The sequence below is a fragment of the Aphis gossypii genome, chromosome 3 (genome assembly GCF_020184175.1).
Source record: "Aphis gossypii isolate Hap1 chromosome 3, ASM2018417v2, whole genome shotgun sequence".
Classification (NCBI taxonomy): domain Eukaryota; kingdom Metazoa; phylum Arthropoda; class Insecta; order Hemiptera; family Aphididae; genus Aphis; species Aphis gossypii.
In genome coordinates, this window is record NC_065532.1 from 42,524,213 (window position 1) to 42,549,474 (window position 25,262).

Below are 25,262 nucleotides of genomic sequence, written 5' to 3' on the forward strand. Positions count from 1 at the left end.
TTTTTTACACAATATGCTTTTTCAACTGCAGTCGTCAATAATGGCTACATATAGTTAAGTTTCACGTCCAAGTTTTTGGTGTTTGATGTTTGTCAGGAGAGCAATATAAACGAGTAAAAGTTCTCTAATTAATTTAACTGACATGATGCAACTTGAAAAATGAATAGTTAAATATGTGAAAGTCAATAATAATACAAAAGTAGGGAAATTAAAATGATGTTATGTTTAACGATATAGGTACTACGCCCAAGTTATAATATCGTCGTGATGTTCTGTTTTAATTTTAAATCAAAAGCGCAATCGCCAATCAGTTAAATTGTAAGTCTTTTAAAACCGGAATATTTCTAGAATTTTCATATAGCATATTATAAAAAAACGTTTTAAAAACAAAAAGTTGATGTAAATGATAATATGTATAGCACACATACCGTTGGTCGTGGTTTTCGAAATGACTGAGATTAATTTCACTTTTGTTTCGTATACATCACCGTATATACTCTCGTGTACAATATTTTTCACATCGTATTGCTCATGTCTTGTACGTGTTTACTGTTTGAGTGATGTGTCGATATTAATATTATGAACATGATTATAGGTAATAAAAATTAATAACTGTTGGTTCTATTCGACTTCCACTATAGACTCGTAAATTAAATATATTAATCTGTAGGAAGCACTATAATAGGCGAAACGTTATTCGTTTTTTAATACTTACCAATCATCATCTTTTTTCAATTAGTGCAATAAAAAATTTTATCCAACAGCTGTTTTATGTTGGCTTTACACAGAATATCTTATTAAGATATTTTCATTTTAATAAATGTTTATTTTACAATTAGTTAGACTAAAACAGTTACTTAATAGGTTTAATTATAAATAAGAACAAATTAACGCTAAAAGTTTTTCTTTTATGAACACGAAAGGTGAATGTAACAAATGTCGATGCATACTGCTACAACTGACAACTGCTGTATTAGACTTCTTAAGAAATGTTAAATTTAACAAATATACACTGTTTACGCTCCAAATATTTTCCAGACAAACTATTAAGAAATATTTCGGGACAGATTAATGATTAACAATTTGTTCTGATTATAAAAATTACAAGTCTATGAACGACCTCCAAGACGGGGAATGCTGTGTTATACAGGTACCTATGTATTGCATATATCTATAAATACGTGTATACGGCGATAGATTAAAACATTTTGAAATAAATTGTAATCTATAAAAAAAAAAAAAAAATACTATAATTAATCATGTCTAATATTGATCGATCTTAGTATTGTTTGAATTGGACAATAATAATTGTAAAAAATATACAAATGTACATAAATATTATAAATCACCATAAGGATGTATGAATATGATGGGGAAACGCCGAAAGGATAGTATACTGCAGTGAGCGAAATGCGAACACGCCGGAGTGAAAAATGCATAATAACAATAGTATTATTTAACGATGCACAATAATAATTGTTGAACTGGCCGTCTGAATCTGGGGTTAGATATAAATTAAGATAATGTTATGGTTATAAATGTGTTTAAGTCACAACATTATAAGAAATCACACCACGCAGTAACGTAAAAAAAAAATTGTAAATATAATTGACCTATTATAACCGCTAATTTCTTTTTTTCACGTATGTATTATGTTTATCATAATATTATTATTATACATTAATCCCACGCAGTTGTATAACGAACATAATATATTGTACAATTTTTCAAAATAAAATTGTTTAAGTAATGTAGTAGTATAAGTGCGACGTGTAATAATCGGACGAAAAACCACAGCCCTATTCGAAATATTGTTCAAATCACACGTAGTTATTATTGAGTTTAAATTACGCGTGTCTTTTAAACGGTTTAATAAGAAACATCTGTCCGTCATTCGTGTCATTATGATGTCGAGCGAGTACGGTACCGTATAGACCGCGAGTATTGCTACTGTCATATGATATTTCATACTGTATAGTTTTTTTTTTTTTATTATTATTTTTATTATTCGAATAATAATAATATATAATATTATACGATATGCAGATAATGTAATACTATAACATGTTTGTTTAACAATATCAACATTGCCTAATTGGACGAAACGAAAAATGAGAATATATATTGTATAATTATAATGTGCATGTGGCTCGGTAGTTAAACCACGATTTATTATTATGTTGATCGTCATTCGTCATCAAGATCGTCATTAATTTCAATCTTAATAATTTTAGAATGTTTAAATTATAAGTAAATCAAATTAAGATTATCGCAAGAATAATATTATTATACTGAAAAAGTACACCGTATTAATAATTAATATGCATGTGTAATTTTATGTAGGTAGATACGTACACATAATTTATAAACCTATATAAATAATATAATATTTTGCCGTCTGTGAAACGTATTTATACAGTTTTAATTAATTTATTTCAAAAACAGCGAAATGAAGAATATGTTTTAAACTCTTGGTTTAATCTTTGACCCGTCAGATATAGGTATATATAATATATAGTATAAATAACTGTTGTATCAAATATTATACGTATTATTAAATACACGTTTAAAAACATTGCGAAATGTAATAATTGAAACGACTATTATTTTTTAATAATTCTCTGTTAATATTACGTTTAAACTAAAAAATATTAATACCAATATAAAATGTTGCACAAATTCATTTTAAAGATTATCATTATGTTACGAAGACGCTTGCGTTGGCTAAAATTTGGTAATGAGAAAACTCAATTTGTGTACAATTTAATTTGTTTAAAAGTAATGATACGACATGGTGCATACTATATTATTATTGTAGAAGGTAACACTATTTGCCCCCAGCTATTTTTTGTTCAGTATGAAATTTTCACCACGTATTTTTTATAAATTTTTTTTAAGAAGAAATGTCAAATTTTATGTAATAATAAAATTAAGTAGAATACATTTCCAAATATTTTTTTAAATAATATGTATATTTTAATTAAAATTGATAATAATATTAAAAAAATAAATAAATAATAAATAATGTTTAAAATAAGTATTATAATTACTACAATATTTTTAACTTAGGTATAGTATTGTATGTTTGTATTTGGTATCATTGATATCTAAAGAACCTATTCATTAATTATTAAATTATATTCATACAAGTATTTGGAAATTTATTCTGTTTTATTTTATTACACAGAAAGATAAATGTATACGTTATTAGACAAAATAAAAAATAATTTCATATTCAAATAATTTGTTTGGTTTTTTTTTATGGGAAGTAAATAGAGGTAATGTCTATTTTAAAAATGTTTTTGGGGAATATTCAACAGTGTTTTTACTACATCCAAAATAGTTTAAAGATAAATTTCATGAAAGGAATTGTTTTTTTGCCATTATTTTAAATGCAAATATGCTTCATCTATAATATTAACTTACTATTAAGTAAGTTAATATACTTCAATTATTATGGAACCAATTATAATTTTCAAATTACTCAAACTCCAAATTTCTACAGTAAGGTTCCTGATTTTGACTTGTTTTCGATCAAAATACTTAATTTAAGATTCATTTGATTTATGATTAATTTAAATTCATTTGGAAACAATGTAATAACTAAAAACTAGTAATTATTAAATTCAGAATAGCATAACATTATACTATTAATGTTAAAACGCTCATTTGGTGCCGTTAGATGTTAGAATTTTAGACTGCGGGAGTCAACGTAAAAATAGATTTTTTAAAAAAAATTAAATTAAAAATAAATCTTTGATAAAAACCATACGCATGTATAAGAACAAAATGGTCAATGCATGTTTTAAATTTAAAAAAAATAGTAAAAGAAGTAAAATTTGATAAGACTTTGTAAAATATTATTATAAAACAAAAAAAAAAAAACAGGATAATTTTGAACCAAATCAAATAACATTATAGCATAGGTACTCTAAAATACGTGTTTTAGTTGCAGAAAGTACATAAAAATAATATGATAATTATAATATATTATATTAAACTGTTAATTTTAATATGTACTAAATATGCAGGTAATCCATTATATTTGCTTAAACAGACAATAATATATATTTAATTATGTTAGGTATTTGGCATTATTTTGTTTCTTTTATCGTATATTTTATTTAATCTAAATAATTTTTGAAAGATTTATATCTTTATAATATTATCTAGAAAATAAAAACTTTTATTTACACAATTTTTTACTAAAATGTCAGTATATATATATATATTATACAGTTTTTCCTTACAATGTTTTACTAATTATTATTCGTGTGTTGTTAGCATGATTTTAATGTTTTATGTACACGATATTAAGGTAAGTAAATATAAGGTACAATAATAACTATACTGTTATTATATTAAAAATAACATTATAAAACTATTCTTACAAGTTATGATGCTGTATGCTTCATGATAACTACATAAAATACATAAATAAAAAATACACAATCAAACTAAATCACTAATTATAAAATATGTTGAGATTATTTTTAAAGCATTATAGTATTATACCAATTATCAAGTATCATTAATATCAATAGCAACTACAGCAAACAAAAAAACAAATGGTATTTTTTTTTTTTTGGATTGAAAAAAATGTAGAATTCAAAATTAATTAAATCAATAACATCCAACAATTTAAAACACATATTATTTTAAAAATATAATTGGTACTATATTATAATCCCCATTAATTAGTACCAGTTGAGAGATTTTTTTATTATAAGCAGTTAGATTCGGACACCACAAAGAAATAGTTGGTTCGACGATAAGAATTTTTGAAAAAAAAAATTATCTTTAAAGTCGACAAAGAAATAATATAATTGACAAATATTAATGACCGACACAGTGGTGTGTGATTATCATATAATATATTATTATAATATATATTACATTTTTAGTAAGTATAGATTCCTATTGTATATAATGTTTAAAGTCGATAGTTTATCAATTATTATCTACTTATATATTATAATGTTTAATACTTAAAATATAAAATATAAATTTCAAGAATCTTAGTTTATTATTAATTTTGTATAATCGATCAGCAAACAGCAACAGTTATTTTTAAATCATCGCAGTTCTATCTAAGCAATTTAATTTAGAATAATCTATTATCAAAATGTATTTTAAAATATTTATTTTAAGATCATTATCCAAGTATTTAATTACATGCTTAACACTATTTATTCTTACATTTACTGTATACTTAAGTATCAATATATAATTATTATTTATTTGCTGATAATTTATAACGCTGTAAATAACTAACTATTTACTAACCTAAAACTGTTACTAAGAATATAAAGGATAGTTATATTTTATATGTAAATGTATTTATAGTATATGCACAGTAATTTTAATTCACTTTAAAATGTAAATAGTATATTTTACTTTTAAATAAATTTGATATTAATATTACAATTTATATTGTAAAACATACACATGTTTCAAATTAGTTATTTCATACAAATATATGACATTGGAACTTCGTGCATCTTTACTTAGATAAAGTTTTCAATTTTCAGAATATTAGTTTCAAACCATGATACCATGATATTGAACATAACATTATAATAATTTCTAATAAATCAATCGAATATGTTAGTTAACTGTTAACTTATATAACATTTATATGAATATTTTAATATTGTAAAATTAATTATTCGTCAATGGCCAATAATTAAAATGTTGATAACTACATATTTTGGCAATTCTAGTAATTTGGCCAAGGACTGTATGTATTTATTTAAACATTATTTTTTATTACTTTCACAATAAAAATATCATACATTATTATTATTCATCGTAATATCATATTATGATAATAAATAGTAATCGTTCATCGTCAAATTATTTCCAGAGAAAGTCAATTCGAATTTACATTTAAACATAAACATTTACAATTCTCACGTTAAATCTTGTGATAACAACTATATGAAATACTTTTGTAGTTTAATATAAAATTGTTTCCCTCAGTTTTTTAGATACCTACTCGTATATATATAAGTGTAATATTACTTATCTGATGAAATACAGTCCCTGAAAAAACATTACTGTGATATCGGTTTTTTTTAATGGTTTTTAACATTGTTTTGTTATCCAGCCGATGTACGTGTGTAAATATTATAGCTAAAATTATTAATAATATATTTATATTATATAGGACTCTATGCAGTGATACTACAACAAATGATTATTTTTTACATGTTTTTATAATACTTCCTAATTCTTTGTCATGTAATGTGCACATTATTACTAATGTTTTCATAAAAGGATTATATTTTTTCGCACCTACGGGCAAAAGTTCGATTATAATTCACCTTGACGTACATACCATCATATATACTTCAATTTTTATTCTTTAGCACTTACATCTTTGATGCCTCGAGCAACTTTTCTAAAAACAAAATCGGTAGTTACCGTAGGCCGTTGAGTGCTACCTAATATTTTCTTCGCTCCACGAAATAAACATTAAATCAGAGATATGTTTTTAAAATTATAATTTTAACGTAATATACTTATACTATGCATTGGTTAGATAAGAGTAGGTTTACCCAAACTTAAGCCAAATCATATCACAAAAAATAAAATCCTTATCTTGATTTTGTGGGTCCATTTATTATGATAACGCAATTTATTATTTATTTGTTGTTTTTGAGAACCTAGTCTTGAAACGTGAAATTATAAAATTGAAATAATTTTTAACAATTAAAATATCGAAAATATAACATAAATATCTATGTTAAAACTATATTTTTTCATTATACCATAATCATAATTATTATTAATATTGTTATTTATAATTAAATAAATCAGGTTAGGTTACATACTAATAAAATATAAAGGTCTCTCTTTTAAGCTATGTAGGTGTCAATATTATAACAATATACCCTATTGTGGAGTGTCTGTCTAACTTTTACCTTTTAAGCGAACCTCAGAAATTAATAACGTTCAATAATAATAAATTATTGATATAAATCTACATGAACTATCTTCTGTAGATGAAGAAAATATTTTAAACACAGAACACTTATTATTATAACTAACGTATGAATCAATGCAAAAAAAAAATGTTACGCAATATTTGATTTTCAAGAAAAATTAGGTCAAGATCAAAAAAAAAAAAAACAAAATAATTTTAAAATTGCAAGATATGATAAAAAGTCATGAAATATTTTCTAACATTTATCAAATTAGGTATGTAAAAATATGGTTGGAAACAACGTGTGCTAAACCGACTTAAATGAATCGCTTTGTATAATAATAATATGCTGATATACTATAATAAATGTCGACGCGTGTATGGGTCACGCAAAATCGTTAGATCATAATATAGTATATGTACCTACATGGATTATATATTTTCATCTAAACTCGTCCATTAGCGAATAGATTTCACGCTCCTGAGCGTATCAATCTAATAATTGACGCTCTGCATCTGCAGCCTACATACCGAATAATGTTATTATTAATAATAAAAATGATGCGATGTGTACGCGTTCGTTGCGAACACTCGTTACAACACGTTCACGTCCTATACCGACAACGATTATTTATAGTTACCATTTGATCATCGGGCGCGTATACATGGTCATCATCATCTGTGCGTTAACATACCACACATTTACGGATTGAGGAAAACGATCCGGGCAACTTTCAAATAAACTCTTCGATTGCATAACTAAATAATGACAGGATCTATCCACCTGTCTTTCACCCCGGATGCATCACCGCGCACGTATATACTAGAAAATTGTGTATAGATAATACAAAAAAAAAAAAAATATTAATATACGATATCAATGATAATTATTATAGGCGTAGTTTTTTATAATAATATAGTGAGTTCCGCTTATACTCTATGATCACTTATTTGGGTATTAATAGATTATATTAATAGATGTTTAAAATATATAATATATTATTAAATCAATCGATTAATAAAATCAAAATTATCTAAAAAAATATGAACACAAAATGCTTATTATAATAATATTATGCTGTAAATTAAAACCGTATATGAGCTTACAGATTTTAACATTCCTATATAACTGTCAAAAACATACATGACGACGACAGTGGCATGACAATCGACTGTTTTTTTCTTTCTCTTCGATCTGGATTTGCGTCTGTTCACGTCTATCGATTGCCGTTCACAATACGTCTGCTAGTTGTACACGGTTGCGTACTACGCTTAGTGCCGCAACTATACTTAACTGTAGATGTATAGTTGTTTGAGCCGGTCTGATAGGTCTAAAATCAAGTCTTAAGATTTTATGATACGTAATTTGTCAACAATATAATATATAACATACCAATGCATTATTATGATGTTTAATTGTTTAAGAAAATTGCTTATTCAACAAATAAAATATAGTTCCTTACAGTTCCGAATTCTTCGCAGTACCGTTATTACGTGTATTAAATACAAAGATTTATTATTATACTAGTTATTCTGCATAGTGTTACCCGTAAATACTTAAACTTCGTTAAATGTTAACTACACAAATGTTTAACAGTAATTAAGTTGGTTTCAACTAAATAATATACCTATACAATACAGATTCAATATTCTATCTAATCACAATAACTATTTTATTTTTTGTATTTTGCGATAGCAACCTAATATAAAAAAAAATATGGTAAGCACCCACAGATACTTGTGTGAATTTCTTTTTGAAATAAAAATTTCACACAAATCCTTTTTCGGCGTATCCTTACGTAAAACCATGAAGGTATTATTAAAACGTCAAATCTTTAACTAGGTATTATAATTTTAGCTGTATGTTAATTATGAATCAGTCGCAGTCATGACTTCTTCTCTTATAAATACAAATAATATAATATTGTGGTACATATATTATTGTACAAGAAAGAAGTCGGAAAAAATTGATTTTTGTATATGAATTCATATAATAGTCAGAACAGATGGATCACAGATGTTGTATTATATAATACTGTATTTTATTATGTTCGTTTTTTATAATATTTAAAAAAAAAATTGAATTTTTTTTTAATTTCTAAACGGTTTTCATTTATTAATCGAAAAGATTTTAATATTATTGAAATATATAATACGAACATTAAATGTGCAGAAAAATATTAAAGAATTTCAATCATGAATGAAAAGTGTAATATTAATATTCGTTGGGGATACATTAAAATATATCCCCGACAATACTAACATTTTATACAATACATACTTTATACACGTTGTGTATAATACCTTTATTACATAAGCACCAGATACCAATACTTTGGTTTACTCGCGGTGCCACCATCTGCCGCCGCGCCAGAGATGTAGCTCGTGAAGGAGTTTCAACAAAAACTGAACATTTCTAACGACCCATCCATGTTTTCGTTTGGCAATTAAATACGATTATTAATTATACGATAAACAAGTGGGATGGCATACAATAAACGTAGCTGCTTTACCGCCAAAAGCTTGTTGTGCCTATGTACACTCCTATAGTACGTGTTTTTCTGCCGTGCACAATATTTATTTTTATATCTTTCAGTCGCTATTAAGTAACAGTACATCGTTTGAAACCGATTTAATGACCTCAGAAATCTACAAGATCCTCATCAAACAAGCGATAAAACTTACTGTTGACATAACCTATATTTATATACTAATATATATTATATATAATAAATATGTGTTCCATTTAACGAAAATAATACCGTTATCTAATAAGATTTGGGACTTAGGAAGGTTGTCAAAGGTAAGGTTGAATTCTATTTAAGACAGAAAAAGGTAAAAGATTAAATGTTCAAATTGCTCTCATTCCAATCATTAACTACATAAAATCGATTTACGAGTATTAGCAAGTATTAGTATTACGTGAATTTTTAATACATAAAGATGATTGTATTTAAAATGATAATATTACACAGCTACAATTTTAAAATAATAATTTAAATAAAATACTACATTGTTTTTAAAGTCAATAAACCACAATATTATACATTATATATATATATATTATTATTAGAAAAAAATCAAAAAAATAATATAGATTAGATATTATAGGTACTTAGTTACAGATTTCATTAACTTACCTCCTGTAATCTTAAGCAGTTTGTGTTGAAGATGGGGAGTTATGATTACTACTAGATAATAATAAATAAAAACATAATATGAATGATAATATACAATACTACACAAATAAAATTAATTTAAATAAATTTAATTTAAAAATTATATTAAATATTCTTGAAAACTATTATTATATAAAACGATAAAGGTATGTTACGATAAATAAATCAAGACTGTTGGTATAACAAACGAGAAAACTAAATCAAAATGGTTATTATTGAAGTGCGTTTTTCTCTATCCGAAAAATAAATATTTATATAATTTAATATTAATAATGTCACCCTGCTTGAGTATCTAGATTTAAGTATTTTTTTTTTTTTTTAATTCAAAAGGCAAAATGAGTAGTAGTTTTTTTCAAAATGCATAAACTATTTAATGCAATACTGTTTTGTTCTTTTTCAAAACGAATGTTTATAAGTTCTATAGAATGATTATCGGATCCTATGAAAATAATCGGACATAACTTTTTTATGTTCAGAGTGTTGTTTAAACGTTTTGGTGTATGTAAATAGAGTGCAGTTCGATAATCGCCATTATCGCATCTTTATTCGTGTTTATTTTATTGTATATACTTTGCAAGATACTCTAAAATATTTTTGTGGCGATCGGTAGTAAATATTATAATATACCTACACGTCATGCACTTTTATTGGTATATCTACCGATAAATCGAATACCTACGTGTGTGCCGATAGTGCCATATTATATAAAATATCTAATGTTATGTACAAAAATTAATTTAATATAATATTTTACAACCATATACGCACATTATTACCTACCACATCATATGGCATTATTAAATTGACTAGAGAGAAAACGTAAGGATGAGTGATCGGAGAGAAAAAAAAAGCTATTCGATCGCAATCGGTTTCTTTTTTTTTTTTTACGATATTCTTTATATTATTATTACACGACTCGCGGGCGTATTAGTATAATACGACCGGTTGTATTATTATTATACGGACCGTTATACGTAAGCCCGCGGAATCGTGATGCGCGCAACCACGTGCGTCGGTTCGCAGCCTCTCCGGCCCGGCGGCGGCGTCCCTTCGGGCTACAAAAACGAAAAAAAAAACCTAAGTTTTACGATTTAAATAATACTATATAACCGTCGCACATTACATCATTACGTCGTCGTTACCGTATTATTATCAACGTCATCACTGCACGCAGAGTCTTCGTCCGGTCCGCCGTAGTGTAATAGAATACGCGCTATGTGATGTATTGCGGATTCACATCCGTATTGGTACGGTTACGATTCGCGACGGCGGCGATGACGACGACGATAATAACATTATTATTATTATTAAACTCGTGATGGTATGTTTAGCTTCCCGCCCGCTGCAGCAACAGTTGCATAATGTTATCATTATTATTATTTTGGATATTTTAGACGGAAAAAAAGATTTTGTCGTTTCTTCCATCTCGCGAACCGTTGTCATATCAAAACATATTATTATTATAATATAGTACCTACGTCTAACTGTTATAATATATTATTGTAACAAGCATAGTTGTACCGTCGGGCAATGATTATGCCTATTATATATTGTTATTTGTTACCACGGTATATACGCGGTGGCGAGGTGAAAGGACAAGCAGCTGCCATCATCTTCATTACTATGCGTATGTGTGTGCGCCCGTATAATGCCATACACACTACGATAATATTATTATTATCGTAACAGTCTGGATGACTTATATATATATACTACGGCCGCGGGAACGTGCTTGCGACTGCATAAGAAGCTCCTACGCGTCGTTTTGTGGATGATTGACACACCGTTGTCGTATGCGATGCCTAAGAAATGTACAAGATGATTCAGCGATCGCGATCACCCTCAGTTTAATATTTGACGACATGTTTCTTGAATTCAGATTTTAAGAATTTTTAAGTACACCAAATTAACACAATTTTTAAATTATTGAGATATTTTCGAATTACTTGCAAATGATGAGGAGTGTCCTAAACAAACTTCTGTTTTTCAAACAAGAACCTCACTCTTTTCTACTGTCAATCATTTGGCAGATAATTTTTCTAAAAACTTTGATATTATACTTAATTCAAAATTCGAACAAGTATAGTTTTACAGTTATTGAAATGAATATAGTAAGAATAATAATTCTTAACGACGGTTTTATATAAATATAAATTGGATCTAGTTTATATTTTACTTGGATTTTTTTTTAGAAATTATAATGTTGATGGATAATTTTAATGTTGTTAAAATTTTCTACCTAATCACTTTAACCCCGATATTTCATAGAAAACGGGGGTTTTCATTAAAAAAAAAAAAAGTTTATATTTTCATAAAACATTTTTTATGAATATAAACAGTTAAAAAAAATCTCAAAATTTAAAAATCTGATCTTAAGAGTAACTCTTATAATCTTATACCTTAACTGTTAAGATATTTAAAAACATCAGATTTTTCATTATTGATCTGAAAAAAAATAAGGGAGTTATTGCATACTTGATGAATCACTTTAAATGTACTCACTAAATATATTGTATAATATTATGTGGACGGTTTGACGACACATTATTGAAAACTTGCCATGGTTTTCTCCCCCGTCGACAACGTTTTTTCTCTTGCGCTTTCGGTTTTTTTTTTATTCACCGTTCTTGGTATTATTGTTATTATTATTATTGTAATTGTTGTATAGTTTCGTTTTCTTTTCCAACTCCGCCAGTAGAATACGTCCACCACGTGCATACAATTATTAAACATTAAGTATTTATACCATATACAATATACATATATATGTATTCGGTGTAAAAATTTTCGATAAATTTGCACACAACGTCGCCAAATCACTTTCGACTATATAATATATAAATATTCACTTTTCGACATGTATATATTATATGCCACATACATCATCGTTTTAATGAATATAATATTGTTATGATATATTATGTTTATTCGGTTTCGTCAATAATTTCTTTCGGTCTCTGTCAAAAAACCATATCCTAGCACGTCGTATACGTATAGGCGCATCGTTATAAGCGGGTCCATCATGCGATAATTATGTATTTTACAAGAGCGCATAATGTCCGCGGTCTTATATTCATAATATTGTTATGTATAACAATGCATACACACAAATACATAATTTATATATAACGTATTGTGTGTATGTGTACACAATTCGTCTACACAGTTAACGAAAACTATCGACTGGGTGTGTAGAGAAAAAAAATTCCAGTACGATACTTGACTACTATTGTTGTTATCCCTCGTATATAGATCGTAATCGTGATGAATAAAATAGACGATAATGAACGATGTTTTTAGTATTCAACAAGCGCAGACGTTTTGTTGTTTTTCTTCTACTTTTGCAGGTCTATGAGATGCAAAGGTTATAAAATATTACACAACATAACAATTTAAAAAGAAAACCGACAATAAAATATCTTTTGTGAAGTATCTTTATAAATTATGTGTTCTAAAACATTAATATCGATTGTAAATTTTGAACTACATGTGTGTAGTTAATCAATAATATCTCATTATACATTGATATAACGTGTACACTATACAGTCATCTGGAGCTGTAGAGATAATATGATTTTTTAAATTTATTATTTGTTTAATACGTGAAATCAATTTAAAATCCAGTTATATATTTGACCACTAATTGTGGTCAAAATAAAAGTTTTCAAATTGTGGTACGTGAAAAGCTACATGAAATTACACCAAAATACCAAATAAACTATATAATATGCTTTAGACTCGAAGCAAATTTGTATTTAGCCAAATGCATGTGCATTTATTATTTTATAAAAAATAATTTGACGAATTTGGCATATTACGACATATTTATTGCCACCAATTTTACAACGTAGGTATAACATATAATAATTTTATGTGTTTTATGTGGTTGTAAACCTTTTATTATGTTACGTTGTAATAGACATATCAGTACTCAGTATATCGTTATTCAATCAGCACAACTATCAACATACATGGAAACAAATGTAGTTTAATTTATTTTGAAAAATTAAATTGAAAGACCGTTTCTTTTATAGCTTTATAGGTATGTATAATATTTGATAATCTATGTGTTCACAAGTTTTAAGGAGGTTTGATTTTGTAATCAAACATAAAAATTTCATAATATTGCATAATATTTTAAAGTGCACAAAAATATACATTTTACAAATTATTATACAATATTCAAAATATGATTGTACGGCTAATTCAATATATTTTGATAACATCCTATGAACACCGGAATTAATGTAAATTAAGATTAATTGATAATTGAGAAATTATTTTCTTATTGATTTTCTATCAATTTCCAGAAAAAATAGTTTGATCTTCAAAATTCTGCCAATAGGTTTACCTTAACTTAGTATAAATAATTAATTTACTTGATAATATTAAACCAAAAAAAAGTAGGTGCATTAAAGTATAAAAATTAAAACTTAAAAATGAAATCATAATTTGATTTATACACAATATAGTACCTAAGCATATATTTTTTGTGTATTATCATTTTATTAATAACTATTAAGAATTAATTTGCATTAGATCTAAGTTCGAAGATGAGAATATGAAATTAAATTAATTTATTAATAGCTAATAATATTAATTAAAAATAAATAAATCGATTATAATATATTAAAATATTTTACGCGGCAGTGTTTTAACATAATATAATGTGGAAAGTACGAGTGACTTCGTGAGTTCAAAAGTTAATATTTTAATTTAAAAATTTAAATTTTCAAGTTTTATGATGATTTCGTAGATGCGAATCAAATTATTATATTTTTAACTCTGTTATGAAATAATTATAATTAAATATAGGTATGTTATAATTAATTCCAAAAATTTTAGTTTTAAATATTAACTTAATAAAATGGCCATGAATGTGACGAATGTATATTATAAGATAGTTAATATTTGAATTGAAAATACTTATTTATAGAATATTAAATTGAAAATCATTGTGATGAAATAAAATTGTTGTTTTCAATTTTAAATTATACATATAACAAATAATTGATATAGGTACTATACTTGTGAAGGTAATGTCTCTATTATGTATTGTGTTATAATAATAATAGTAATCAATATTTAAAAAATATGATACAAAAGATTAATTTTGAATAATAGATTCTTTGATTAATAATAATATATATATTTTTTAATTTGTTAAAAAGTTTAAAAATAATAATTTGAAAAATGTCTAGAATAAATTTAATTTCCTTAAAAACCCTCTACTTACATTAAAAAAAAAAAATAAAGCAATAAAATAATTTATTATTTTGATATTGTCTATCTGAAATTATATGTATATATTTTTTATTTTAAGCAAATGAATTGGTTTTTATTATTTGTTAATGATTCTATCAATTTCATTTAATTTTTTTTAAATTAAATAAATGTATTATTATTATATTATTGACATACACTGGTTTTTTAAAAGCAAAACGTTAACATTACTGACACACACACACCTATGTTCTTATAATAAAAGCTAATGAACCAATTTCCTATAGGTATACCTTTTATATATCTAATAGAAACCTTAAAGGACATGTTTTCTATGAAATATCTGTAAATATTAGGTATTCGATATTGTTGACCAATTATATATAATGATTAAAACATAATATTTTCTATGTATTTTCGTGTGCAAAATACACAAAAGCGTATAATACAAAACACTTACGGCATATTTTATTTCCGGGAAGGTTTTCACATTGTTCGTATTCCAACTTTGACGTTCATTGTTTAATTAGTGTGAAATATTTACGAACTCTTCCTATTATTTTCAAATAAAATACCTGCGTGAACATGTAAGATTTCATTCGATTTAATAGCGATTTGTAATTAAAAATTACAAAACAGTAATCAGCAATGAAACAAAGTACAGAGATTTAAGAGATCTTACAATATAATACAAAGTCGTTGACGATTGTATGTTATCAAATAAAGTGTTAGACGATATTATGCATAAAAGCAATAAAGTGTTAAAACACTAATAGTGTAAAACAATTAATAAATAATAATGTATTTTAAAACACATAATATACTTAATATATACAATATACATTATACATATTCAATATAATTTGATAATATCATTTATATAATTTAACATGATTGTTATAATTTATATTAAATTGTAATATGATATACCAGTTGTAGGGTTGATGACTTTAAAATGTTTTAAAAATTGGTTTTGTTTAAAATATTTTGTACACAAATGAAATTAAAACTTTAAAATTATAAATATACAATTTATCATAATTTTTTCTATGAAGTACACATTTTGTTTGTAAATCACGGTATATAAGTCCAGCGTGTAGATAATATAAGAATGATGTTATTTTATGATGTATTTACGTAAATATTACACTTGATACAAAACATTGTTGTAAATTAAAAAAAAAAAACTATACATTTTTTAAAACAAGTTTAAAATATTAAAAAAAAATTTCAAAAGTTTTTTAACAAACGAAACGTTTTTTCTACCCTGAATTCAGTTGTCATACTTATTCTTACATCAAATTTATATACTTAAGAAATAAACTTAAACTGGCTAAGCAAAATAAGTTTCGTATAACTTTGTTTTCTAATGTAGATTACAAGTAGTCATAACCTTATTAATTAAAATTTAATATGCTTATGAAATCATAGAACATTTAAATAAAAAATAAAAATAAAAATTTGAACGATTTTCATTTTTATTTTATTTATCTAATTTATAAACTCTTTTATTTAAAATAAATTTGAATTTATATATATTAATATGAACTTTACTATGCATACGTCTTTTATACTCCATGTATTATCATATGACTTAACACAATGAATATAATTTTTATTAACCACATAGATAAAAAAAAAAAAATAATTTACTTACTTCGAAGGTAATTTCACACAAAAATAAATTAATGAAATGGTTTTACCAAAATCACATTGACCTCAAATAACTATAAGATAATAACTAATAATCTTTCAATTTTAAATTGAATATTCCCACAAGCGAAAAATAATTACATGTGTCCTCTATAGTGCACGTAGATTCCCCATAATCCTTGAATGACATCCAATTTGAACAGTTAAAGTCTATCGAAACATAAAATATACTATTTAAATACAAAAACCTTTTTGTCTTACCCCCGAGGTCTATTATTTTCATTTTTTAATAATTTTGTTGATATCATTGTATCAGCTTTTCTTTATTCTTTTTTCTTCAATTTATTTGACAATAATAACAATAATAAATACACTTGAAATTTCTTGTATATTATTTGCCAATGCGTGTTTCACTTATGATTCTGGAGGAAATTATGAATGAATTTGTTTTACAATGATATTCTATGATATGTTTTTATTATGTTACTTTTAGAGGAGCAATAAAAATTAATCACTTTTCAATTTTGAGAATAATTTCTGGTAATCAAATGAACCTACAGTTAATAATAAAAAATGATAAAATTTGAAATTTTCGATTTTTTTCGATTTAATTATTTAATATAATATGCTACAGCTTTTGGATTTTAAGTAAAAAATCTTGAAAATTAAATATAAGTTTTCTCATAAACTGTTCATAGGTACTCTAATTAGAAATAAAGAAAATATGTTGTCACAATTTTTTTTACAAGTGTTTATAATAGTAAAAATTTTGAAAAACTAACAAAAATCACATCAATATTTTGCTTATTATTTTTTGGTACTTAAAAATTTAAAAAATTTAAAATTTCAATAGCTTATATAATATTGAAAACATAATAAAAAGTTTTTATACTTTATTTTTATAGAAACCTTAAAATCTCAACAATAAAAAAAAGGTTTTTAAAGTTTAATATTGATTAAATATTATTTAAATGTCATTTTTTTATAATTCTAAATAAATTATTCATTGCTTCATTACTTGGAATATTTTATATTATTATTTACTTAAAAATGAGTCTAATTGATTCATCCGTTTTGAAATTATTCCCATACCAACTAACAACATTTTGTTAATGTCTATACTCTATAGATCTATAGACAACAACTAGTAGTGTTATATGAAGTACTAAATTAGTGCTTAGCAGTTACAGTTAATATACTCAGTTTGTTTTGGGCAAAAATTAGTTCAAAATAATACGTAATAAAAAAATGGACCACTCACAGTAATAAAAATATAGTAAAATCCTTTTGAAAAAAATACTAACAGAAATGTTTTGCGATGATTTAACATTGAATTCAAACTTAACATGGCCAATAAATTTATTTAATCAATAAAGAAGTCATCGACGCCTACAAAACAGCATAGTGAATTTCCTGATTTTTATTTTACTTTTACTTTTATCAATATAAATAATTATCAGTAATTCCACGTAATATGTAAGTTTTATAGTTTTAAAATATATGAAAATGAAAGGTATTCGTCGTTCTCTTTTCAATTTTCATCATGCATAATCCAATACAAATTATATATGCACTCTAATGGATTTTCAGTTTTACTTATGGATAAATTTTGTTATACTTTTACATTTATTTGTAAAATAAATTTAATACATTAGTTTGTTTCTTAAACCATAGATTTTCTCAAGTCATGCGTTCTCAAGTTACATTATGTTCACCCATATTGTCACATTGCTACTAAAAATATTATAATCATTCATCGTTTATCTATCAATAAATCAATTACCTAATCTTATTTAATCTTAAAATAACATAGAATATTTAATTAGTCGATTTCTATACGATAAATACCTTACCATACAACGTATTGTGTTCTATTGTTACTTTTAATTGCATGAATTACTATTCATGTGTAATAAATTAAAAATGTCGTGTACGCACAATAAAGAAAAAAAGGGAAACATTATTTTCTAAATTTGAATTCGTACCTACAAATTTTAGCTATTTAATAAAAAAATTTTAATAATATTGTTACTGTACTGTATAATTATTATTGGAAAACATTTTGTCCATAACCTCTGTCCACCCACCCAGTAGCATTATTTTATCGTAGCTGCAGTACTTTCCTACCTTTACCTACACCTAAGCGTCTTGTATTCTGACGACGCCGCCGCTGGTACACGACAATTACCCGGCACCGGGAGCCCCACCAGACATTCGACTTTACGGTTGGCGACTTTCAGATATAAAAACGCCGGACGCCAGTTGGGTTTACTCACATGTTCGTCGGTGATTTTGATAACCACAAGTACCCTTTAAAATATCTATTATACGTTACGGCGGTCAGTGTAGATTTTATTGCCATATACGAAGTATAAGCTAATAATATCTATTGAGACGTTGCTGCCATCCGATCATAATATTATTGTATTCAACATGGGCACTTTATCAATCGCAGTAAGTAAACAACACAATATATAACATGTTTTTACTAGACCATCGTGTGATGCTTTTAAAACTTTAACAATATTATCGACTATATCATTCTTTTACTTGGAATACATTCAAAGTGCATAAAAATATATTATCAAATATTTATACTTTATGCGTACAGTGTCGTTTACTATTACAATAAGTTTAATGATTTTTTCAACATTTAAAGCTATTTTTAACTAATTAATAGGTATTTCTTTTTAAATTTCTTATTTATATTAATTTTACCACATTTTTAAAGTATAATTTAAGTCTTTTAACTATTAAATCAATCATTAAATGCAACATAATATTATGATATTGATACTAGTTATTTTATTATTCAATAATTTACTAAAATAATATTATTTTAAATTTTCTTATTTATTGTTTTATACTTATTATTACTTAATTAAAAACAAACTATATTTATTTGAATCAAAATAAATTTAATTTGTTTTATGAGTATTACTAACATTTTAATAGAATACATTTTAAATAATATTTAAACAATTAATATTTTAATTTAATTTAATTTTGTAAAACATATCGAGTTTGTAATCAATTACTAAACATAATATTTAAAATACCTACTAAATTATTTTGAAATTATATATTATTATTTTTTTTTAAACTGGAAAAAACAAATCTTAAATTCAATTTTTTTTATAATTTGCGATATTTAAATAATAAAACTATTTATTGTATACATTTACAATTTTATGAACGATTTAAAATATAATATATTTTAAAATTAATGGTAATAAGTATGCTTTAAGAATAATAAAATATCAAAATGGTGTTTATTATTTTATATTAAAGTTATTTATAAAATGAATAATTTGTTAAGATTAAAGTGCTTTTTGATTTGTAAATTAAGTCTAATAAAACACTAATTTTTTATCATTCTTTTAATATTGTTAATTATTTATACTTTATAGTATGAACATTTTTATAGCTTAATAGCATATACATATGAATGAAATTTATATTGGAGTTAAGTATATATTAGATACTATATACCTATATTCTCCGAAACTATTTGAAAACGTTACGACAAAACTAATGATCCAATTTCGACCTACTTTAGATTATATTCACAATAATCTTATTATCTAATCGAAAATTGACTGAGGTTTCTTAACAATTTCAAAATAAGTTAAACATTAACGAACCACAAGACAATAGTCTTTCCTAAAAAAAACTTTAAACTATATAAAGTCATAAATATATATTTTTTTAAATTTAAAATAATTTTTGGTACCTAGTAAAGTCCATTGGGATTTACAAAAGAAATGTACAGTTTATAATAAACAATAAGAGATTACTATAAAACTAGCAAAATAATTAATTAATAATTAGTATAAAAATATTATAAATGTTTGTACCTATTGCTGAGTTCTACATACATGCTAGGGGTAAAATCTTCGTATATAGGTACTTATCCAAAATGTAGTATTTGTCTTCGTAGGTATAATATAAATGTGATCAGTAAATACTGATTTACAAGTTCCATAGTATACTTTAAATACGACTCTTCGAGCTATTTCTTTTCTAAAAGTATGGCTTATTTGTATTACACGAAATAGTATATTCAATGATTATATTAGTCTAAGACATACATTGTTGCTTAACTATAGGTATGCATATTATGTGTTATTATAAAATAAATAATAATGGTTTTTAAAAACTTCAATAATTGGTATTTATTTAATTTAAAAAAAATATACTTCTATCAATATTGCTAAAAATATTTAAATTTAACTTATTTATGATATATACCTATTACACTTATTATACCTATTATACTCATGTAATGAATCAAAGATAGTTAAGTATCTACTCGTTATACAAGTAACTTATACGACATGCAATATATTATTTAAATAGACAAAATAAAATGCAATTAAAAATGAGTCTAAATATTTAAACTAAGATTTAATTACCAACTTGTTTAATTTTCTTGTTTTATTTTTGTCTCGCCTCGTTAAAATTCTAGAATTGTGATTTCGGTGACGTTAACTCGTTACGCTTCAATGTTTACGGTAAGGATTTAGTCTCGCGGGAATTGATTTTTGGTATAAATCATTCATCTAGATGTGTTGGGAGTGTGTTTTAGTTTTCAATCCAAAAGTTATTAACCATTGTCACATTCTATAAACGATTCAGAGCGAAACACAGTGTGTTATGGTTTTCGACAGTAAAACTAATAGAAAATTAAATTTTTTCGAAAGAATTTTGTCATTGCCGTGAAGCAATTTTTCATATTGAAATTTTTCTGATACCTACATAAAGCTTTTACAGCCAATTCAAAAGCATCTAAACAAGAATTTTCTTGTAATCATCGTAGATATGAGTCTATTATATTAATTTAAATTAACTTCCACTGTATACCCAAAATACAGCTTTTATCTATACCCTCTGAATGATACATTTATCGATTTTAAACCATAGTAGAAAATTCACTTAACTTTTAATCAATTACAGGTTAGAATAATTTATGTAGGTATTAATAACATTAAAATAAAAAAATCATCTCTAAGTACTTACGTAACGAGTATGGAATTGTTCAGTGTTTAGTAAAATAGAAAATAGTATTATGTATATTTATACAATCGCAATAATCGCATATGGCAAATCATGACTAACATTCCAGACATATTATATTATGATAATATTATTATTTTCGATCATCACGATACTATAACGTTACTTCCGGAAACATGCAATAATTATTCATCCACCCTCGCCAGGGAAAGTGATGATACATCACGCATGAGTCTGATCTACCCGAATTTGATGAAAGCCTTCCATATATTAAATATTATATTTTTTAATATTATTTTCGTATAGAACTATTGACCTACGGGCTATTCCAAATTATTAATAATAAAATGGCACGCACAATTATTATCATCAGAATTATCACTTTCACTCAGCAGCGACCTGCCCGAATGCTGGAAACCTTTCACCGGCCGCACGCGATGACCCGGCTGGAGTGACCGACGGGCGATAAAAATACGCTCTTCCTTAAAACTAGTTCTTCTTCCTGTGCCGATAAAGTAAAACAAAATACGTTCTCACGCCTACGACACACACATCGTCGTGTAATTATATAACCGTTTTCTCGTATTCGGAACACCGACACATAATATTATCTGCATAAACACAATATTATATATAACACAAGAATATAACTTTACACCGTATTTTTCAGGTCTTTTGTTTCCTTGCAACCGCCAGCATATTCGACACCACATGTGCAACATTTGGCGGCAAAGAACAGTGAGTATAATAATTGTCCATTCATCCTCAATATTACATTACACACGGTTTTAAATAAGATATTTTAAGACGGGTAGCATAAACAATAACTAAACACTTTTATGAGTTAAAAGTATGCTAAAATAGATCCTTAAACATGGTTTGTCCATTATACTTTAGCCGTCCACTAAATAAATCAATATTTTTATGCAACCCGGAACTAAAGATTCATTACTTTTTAAACCATATTTAGTATTTACCTAAAAATTAAAAAATAAAGATAATCAAACTAAAACTATATTTTTTTATTTTAATTTATATTAAAATTTCCATTGCTATAATTTATAACATTTTCATTTCATTATTTTAAATGAAATATTTTAAACACATTTTGTTAAACAACTTCAAAGACCAATTGTAGGTATATTAATCATAATATTCAAACTAAATTTGTAGTGTACATATTCGTGTGCATGTGCCAACCATCGTGAAAGAAGTTTATGTAAAAAAACCAGTTCACCATTACGAACACCACGATGACCATTATTCTGGCCACAGTGATCATGGTAGTTCATCTGGTGGTTATGGAGGATCTTCTAGTAGTTATGGTAGTGGCGGAGATGACTCGTATAGTGGTAAGAGCATAATAAAAATAAATGTGAACTTAATAAATTACCTTGTACAACATATTTATTTATGCAATAAATTGATATATTATTTCAGGTCATGGATCTTCTGGTATTTATGATTCTGGATCAAGTGGACATGGTGGTAGTAGCTATGACGATGGTTCGTCCGATGAATATATTTCCAGCGATCATGGATCAGGAGGATATAGCGGATCTTCTGGTGGTTATGGTGGTTCATCGGGAGGATATGGTGGATCTTCTGGTGGTCATGGAGGTTCATCAGGAGGCTACAGTGGATCTTCCGGTGGATTTGGTGGTTCATCGGGAGGATACAGTGGATCTTCAAGCGGTCATGGTGGCTCATCAGGAGGATTCGGTATATCTTCTGGTGGATATGGTGGTTCATCAGGAGGATATGGTGGATCTTCCGGTGGTCATGGAGGTTCGTCAGGAGGCTACAGTGGTTCCCTAGGAAGCTATGGAAGTTCATCTGGAGGTTATGGCGGTTCTTCAAGTGGAATTTTATTCAGTGGCTATTCTGCTAGCAATCACAAAGGATCATCTGGTGGACACGGAGGAAGTTCATCCGGTGGATACGGAGGTAGTTCATCCGGTGGATACGGAGGTAGTTCATCTGGTGGATACGGAGGTAGTTCATTCGGTGGACACGGAGGAAGTTCATCCGGTGGATACGGAGGTAGTTCATCCGGTGGATACGGAGGTAGTTCATTCGGTGGACACGGAGGAAGTTCATCCGGTGGATACGGAGGTAGTTCATCTGGTGGATACGGAGGTAGTTCATTCGGTGGACACGGAGGTAGTTCATCTGGTGGATATGGAGGTAGTTCATTAGGTGGATACGGTGGAAGTTCATCCGGTGGATACGGAGGTAGTTCATTTGGAGGTCATGGAGGAAGTTCATCTGGAGGATATGGTGGAAGTTCATTCGGAGGACTTGGAGGAAGTTCATCTGGAGGATATGGTGGAAGTTCATTCGGAGGATTCGGAGGAAGTTCATCAGGAGGATATGGTGGTAGTTCATTTGGAGGACACGGAGGAAGTTCTGGAGGATATGGAGGAAGTTCGGGAGGTTTTGGAGGCTACTCGGGTAGTGACCATGGTTCCAGCTCTGGAGGCCATGGTGGAGACACCTACTCAGCCCCAGGACAGGATAGCTATGGACCACCAGGGGAAAGTTTTCCTTATACTAAAAAATAAGCCACTGAAATTTCAAAATGAATACTTTATTTTTTAACATGAATTTAATTTTAATTTTGTTATATTGTTACATACTTTATTGCTATTGATTTGTATCTAATATGGAAACAATGTTAAATGTTTCCGTTTACTAAGACTGACTTATCTGTTTTTAATAATAAATTTAAAAATAAACACATTTTATTAGAATTCATTGTATTTTTATTTGTTATTTTTTCTAATATTATTAGTATACAAACTAATTACAATCTCTAACAATTAAATAATTTTGTCAATCATTGACTCAAACGCAAAGGTTTATGCTGAAAAAAAATAATATTAAGTAATAATAATCCGTTGTTTGTATTAATTAAATTTTAATAAAACTTTATTAAACAGATGCATTAGGTATAATTAACTGGTAAATTCATTTACATTTTTAAATAGTATGTTCTTAATACTAATAATACTTATATATCATAGCTATAAGATTTTTTTTATGTACTGATTTTTATTAAGTATTAAAGTATATAGTTGGATATAAGTTATAAAGATAAGCCAAGAAGCGATTAAATATACACATGTTGATGTATTATATTATATAAATAGTACTATTATACGAGACTCATAACCGTTTAGACACATACATATTACATAATATATGTATACAATGATTTTTTACTATATTTTATTTCCCAACGATGGGCAATTCAGATATAG

At 26.2% G+C, this 25,262-nt stretch overlaps 1 protein-coding gene and 1 long non-coding RNA gene across 49 annotated transcripts; both read left to right on the forward strand.

Annotated features, from left to right (window-relative positions):
- Nucleotides 1-1,054: 1,054 nt before the first annotated feature.
- Nucleotides 1,055-1,629, forward strand: LOC126551196 (uncharacterized). Its single transcript, XR_007605065.1, has 2 exons — nt 1,055-1,150; nt 1,356-1,629. It is a non-coding gene; the product is annotated as an uncharacterized LOC126551196 (long non-coding RNA).
- Nucleotides 1,630-19,244: 17,615 nt separating this feature from the next.
- LOC114128878 (uncharacterized) lies at nt 19,245-24,752 on the forward strand. Of its 48 annotated transcripts, none has more exons than XM_050203295.1 (7): nt 19,245-19,437; nt 22,670-22,737; nt 23,173-23,351; nt 23,440-23,970; nt 24,019-24,066; nt 24,115-24,138; nt 24,187-24,752. In XM_050203295.1, the coding sequence occupies exons 1-7, from the start codon at nt 19,417-19,419 to the stop codon at nt 24,561-24,563; spliced, it is 1,248 nt and encodes a 415-aa protein (XP_050059252.1). In that variant the 5' UTR covers nt 19,245-19,416; the 3' UTR covers nt 24,564-24,752. The 48 variants fall into 48 exon arrangements, with proteins under 48 accessions (XP_050059252.1, XP_050059258.1, XP_050059234.1 ...); XM_050203301.1 differs by having other exon boundaries at nt 23,440-23,946; XM_050203277.1 differs by having other exon boundaries at nt 23,440-24,066.
- The last annotated feature ends 510 nt before the right edge of the window (nt 24,753-25,262 follow it).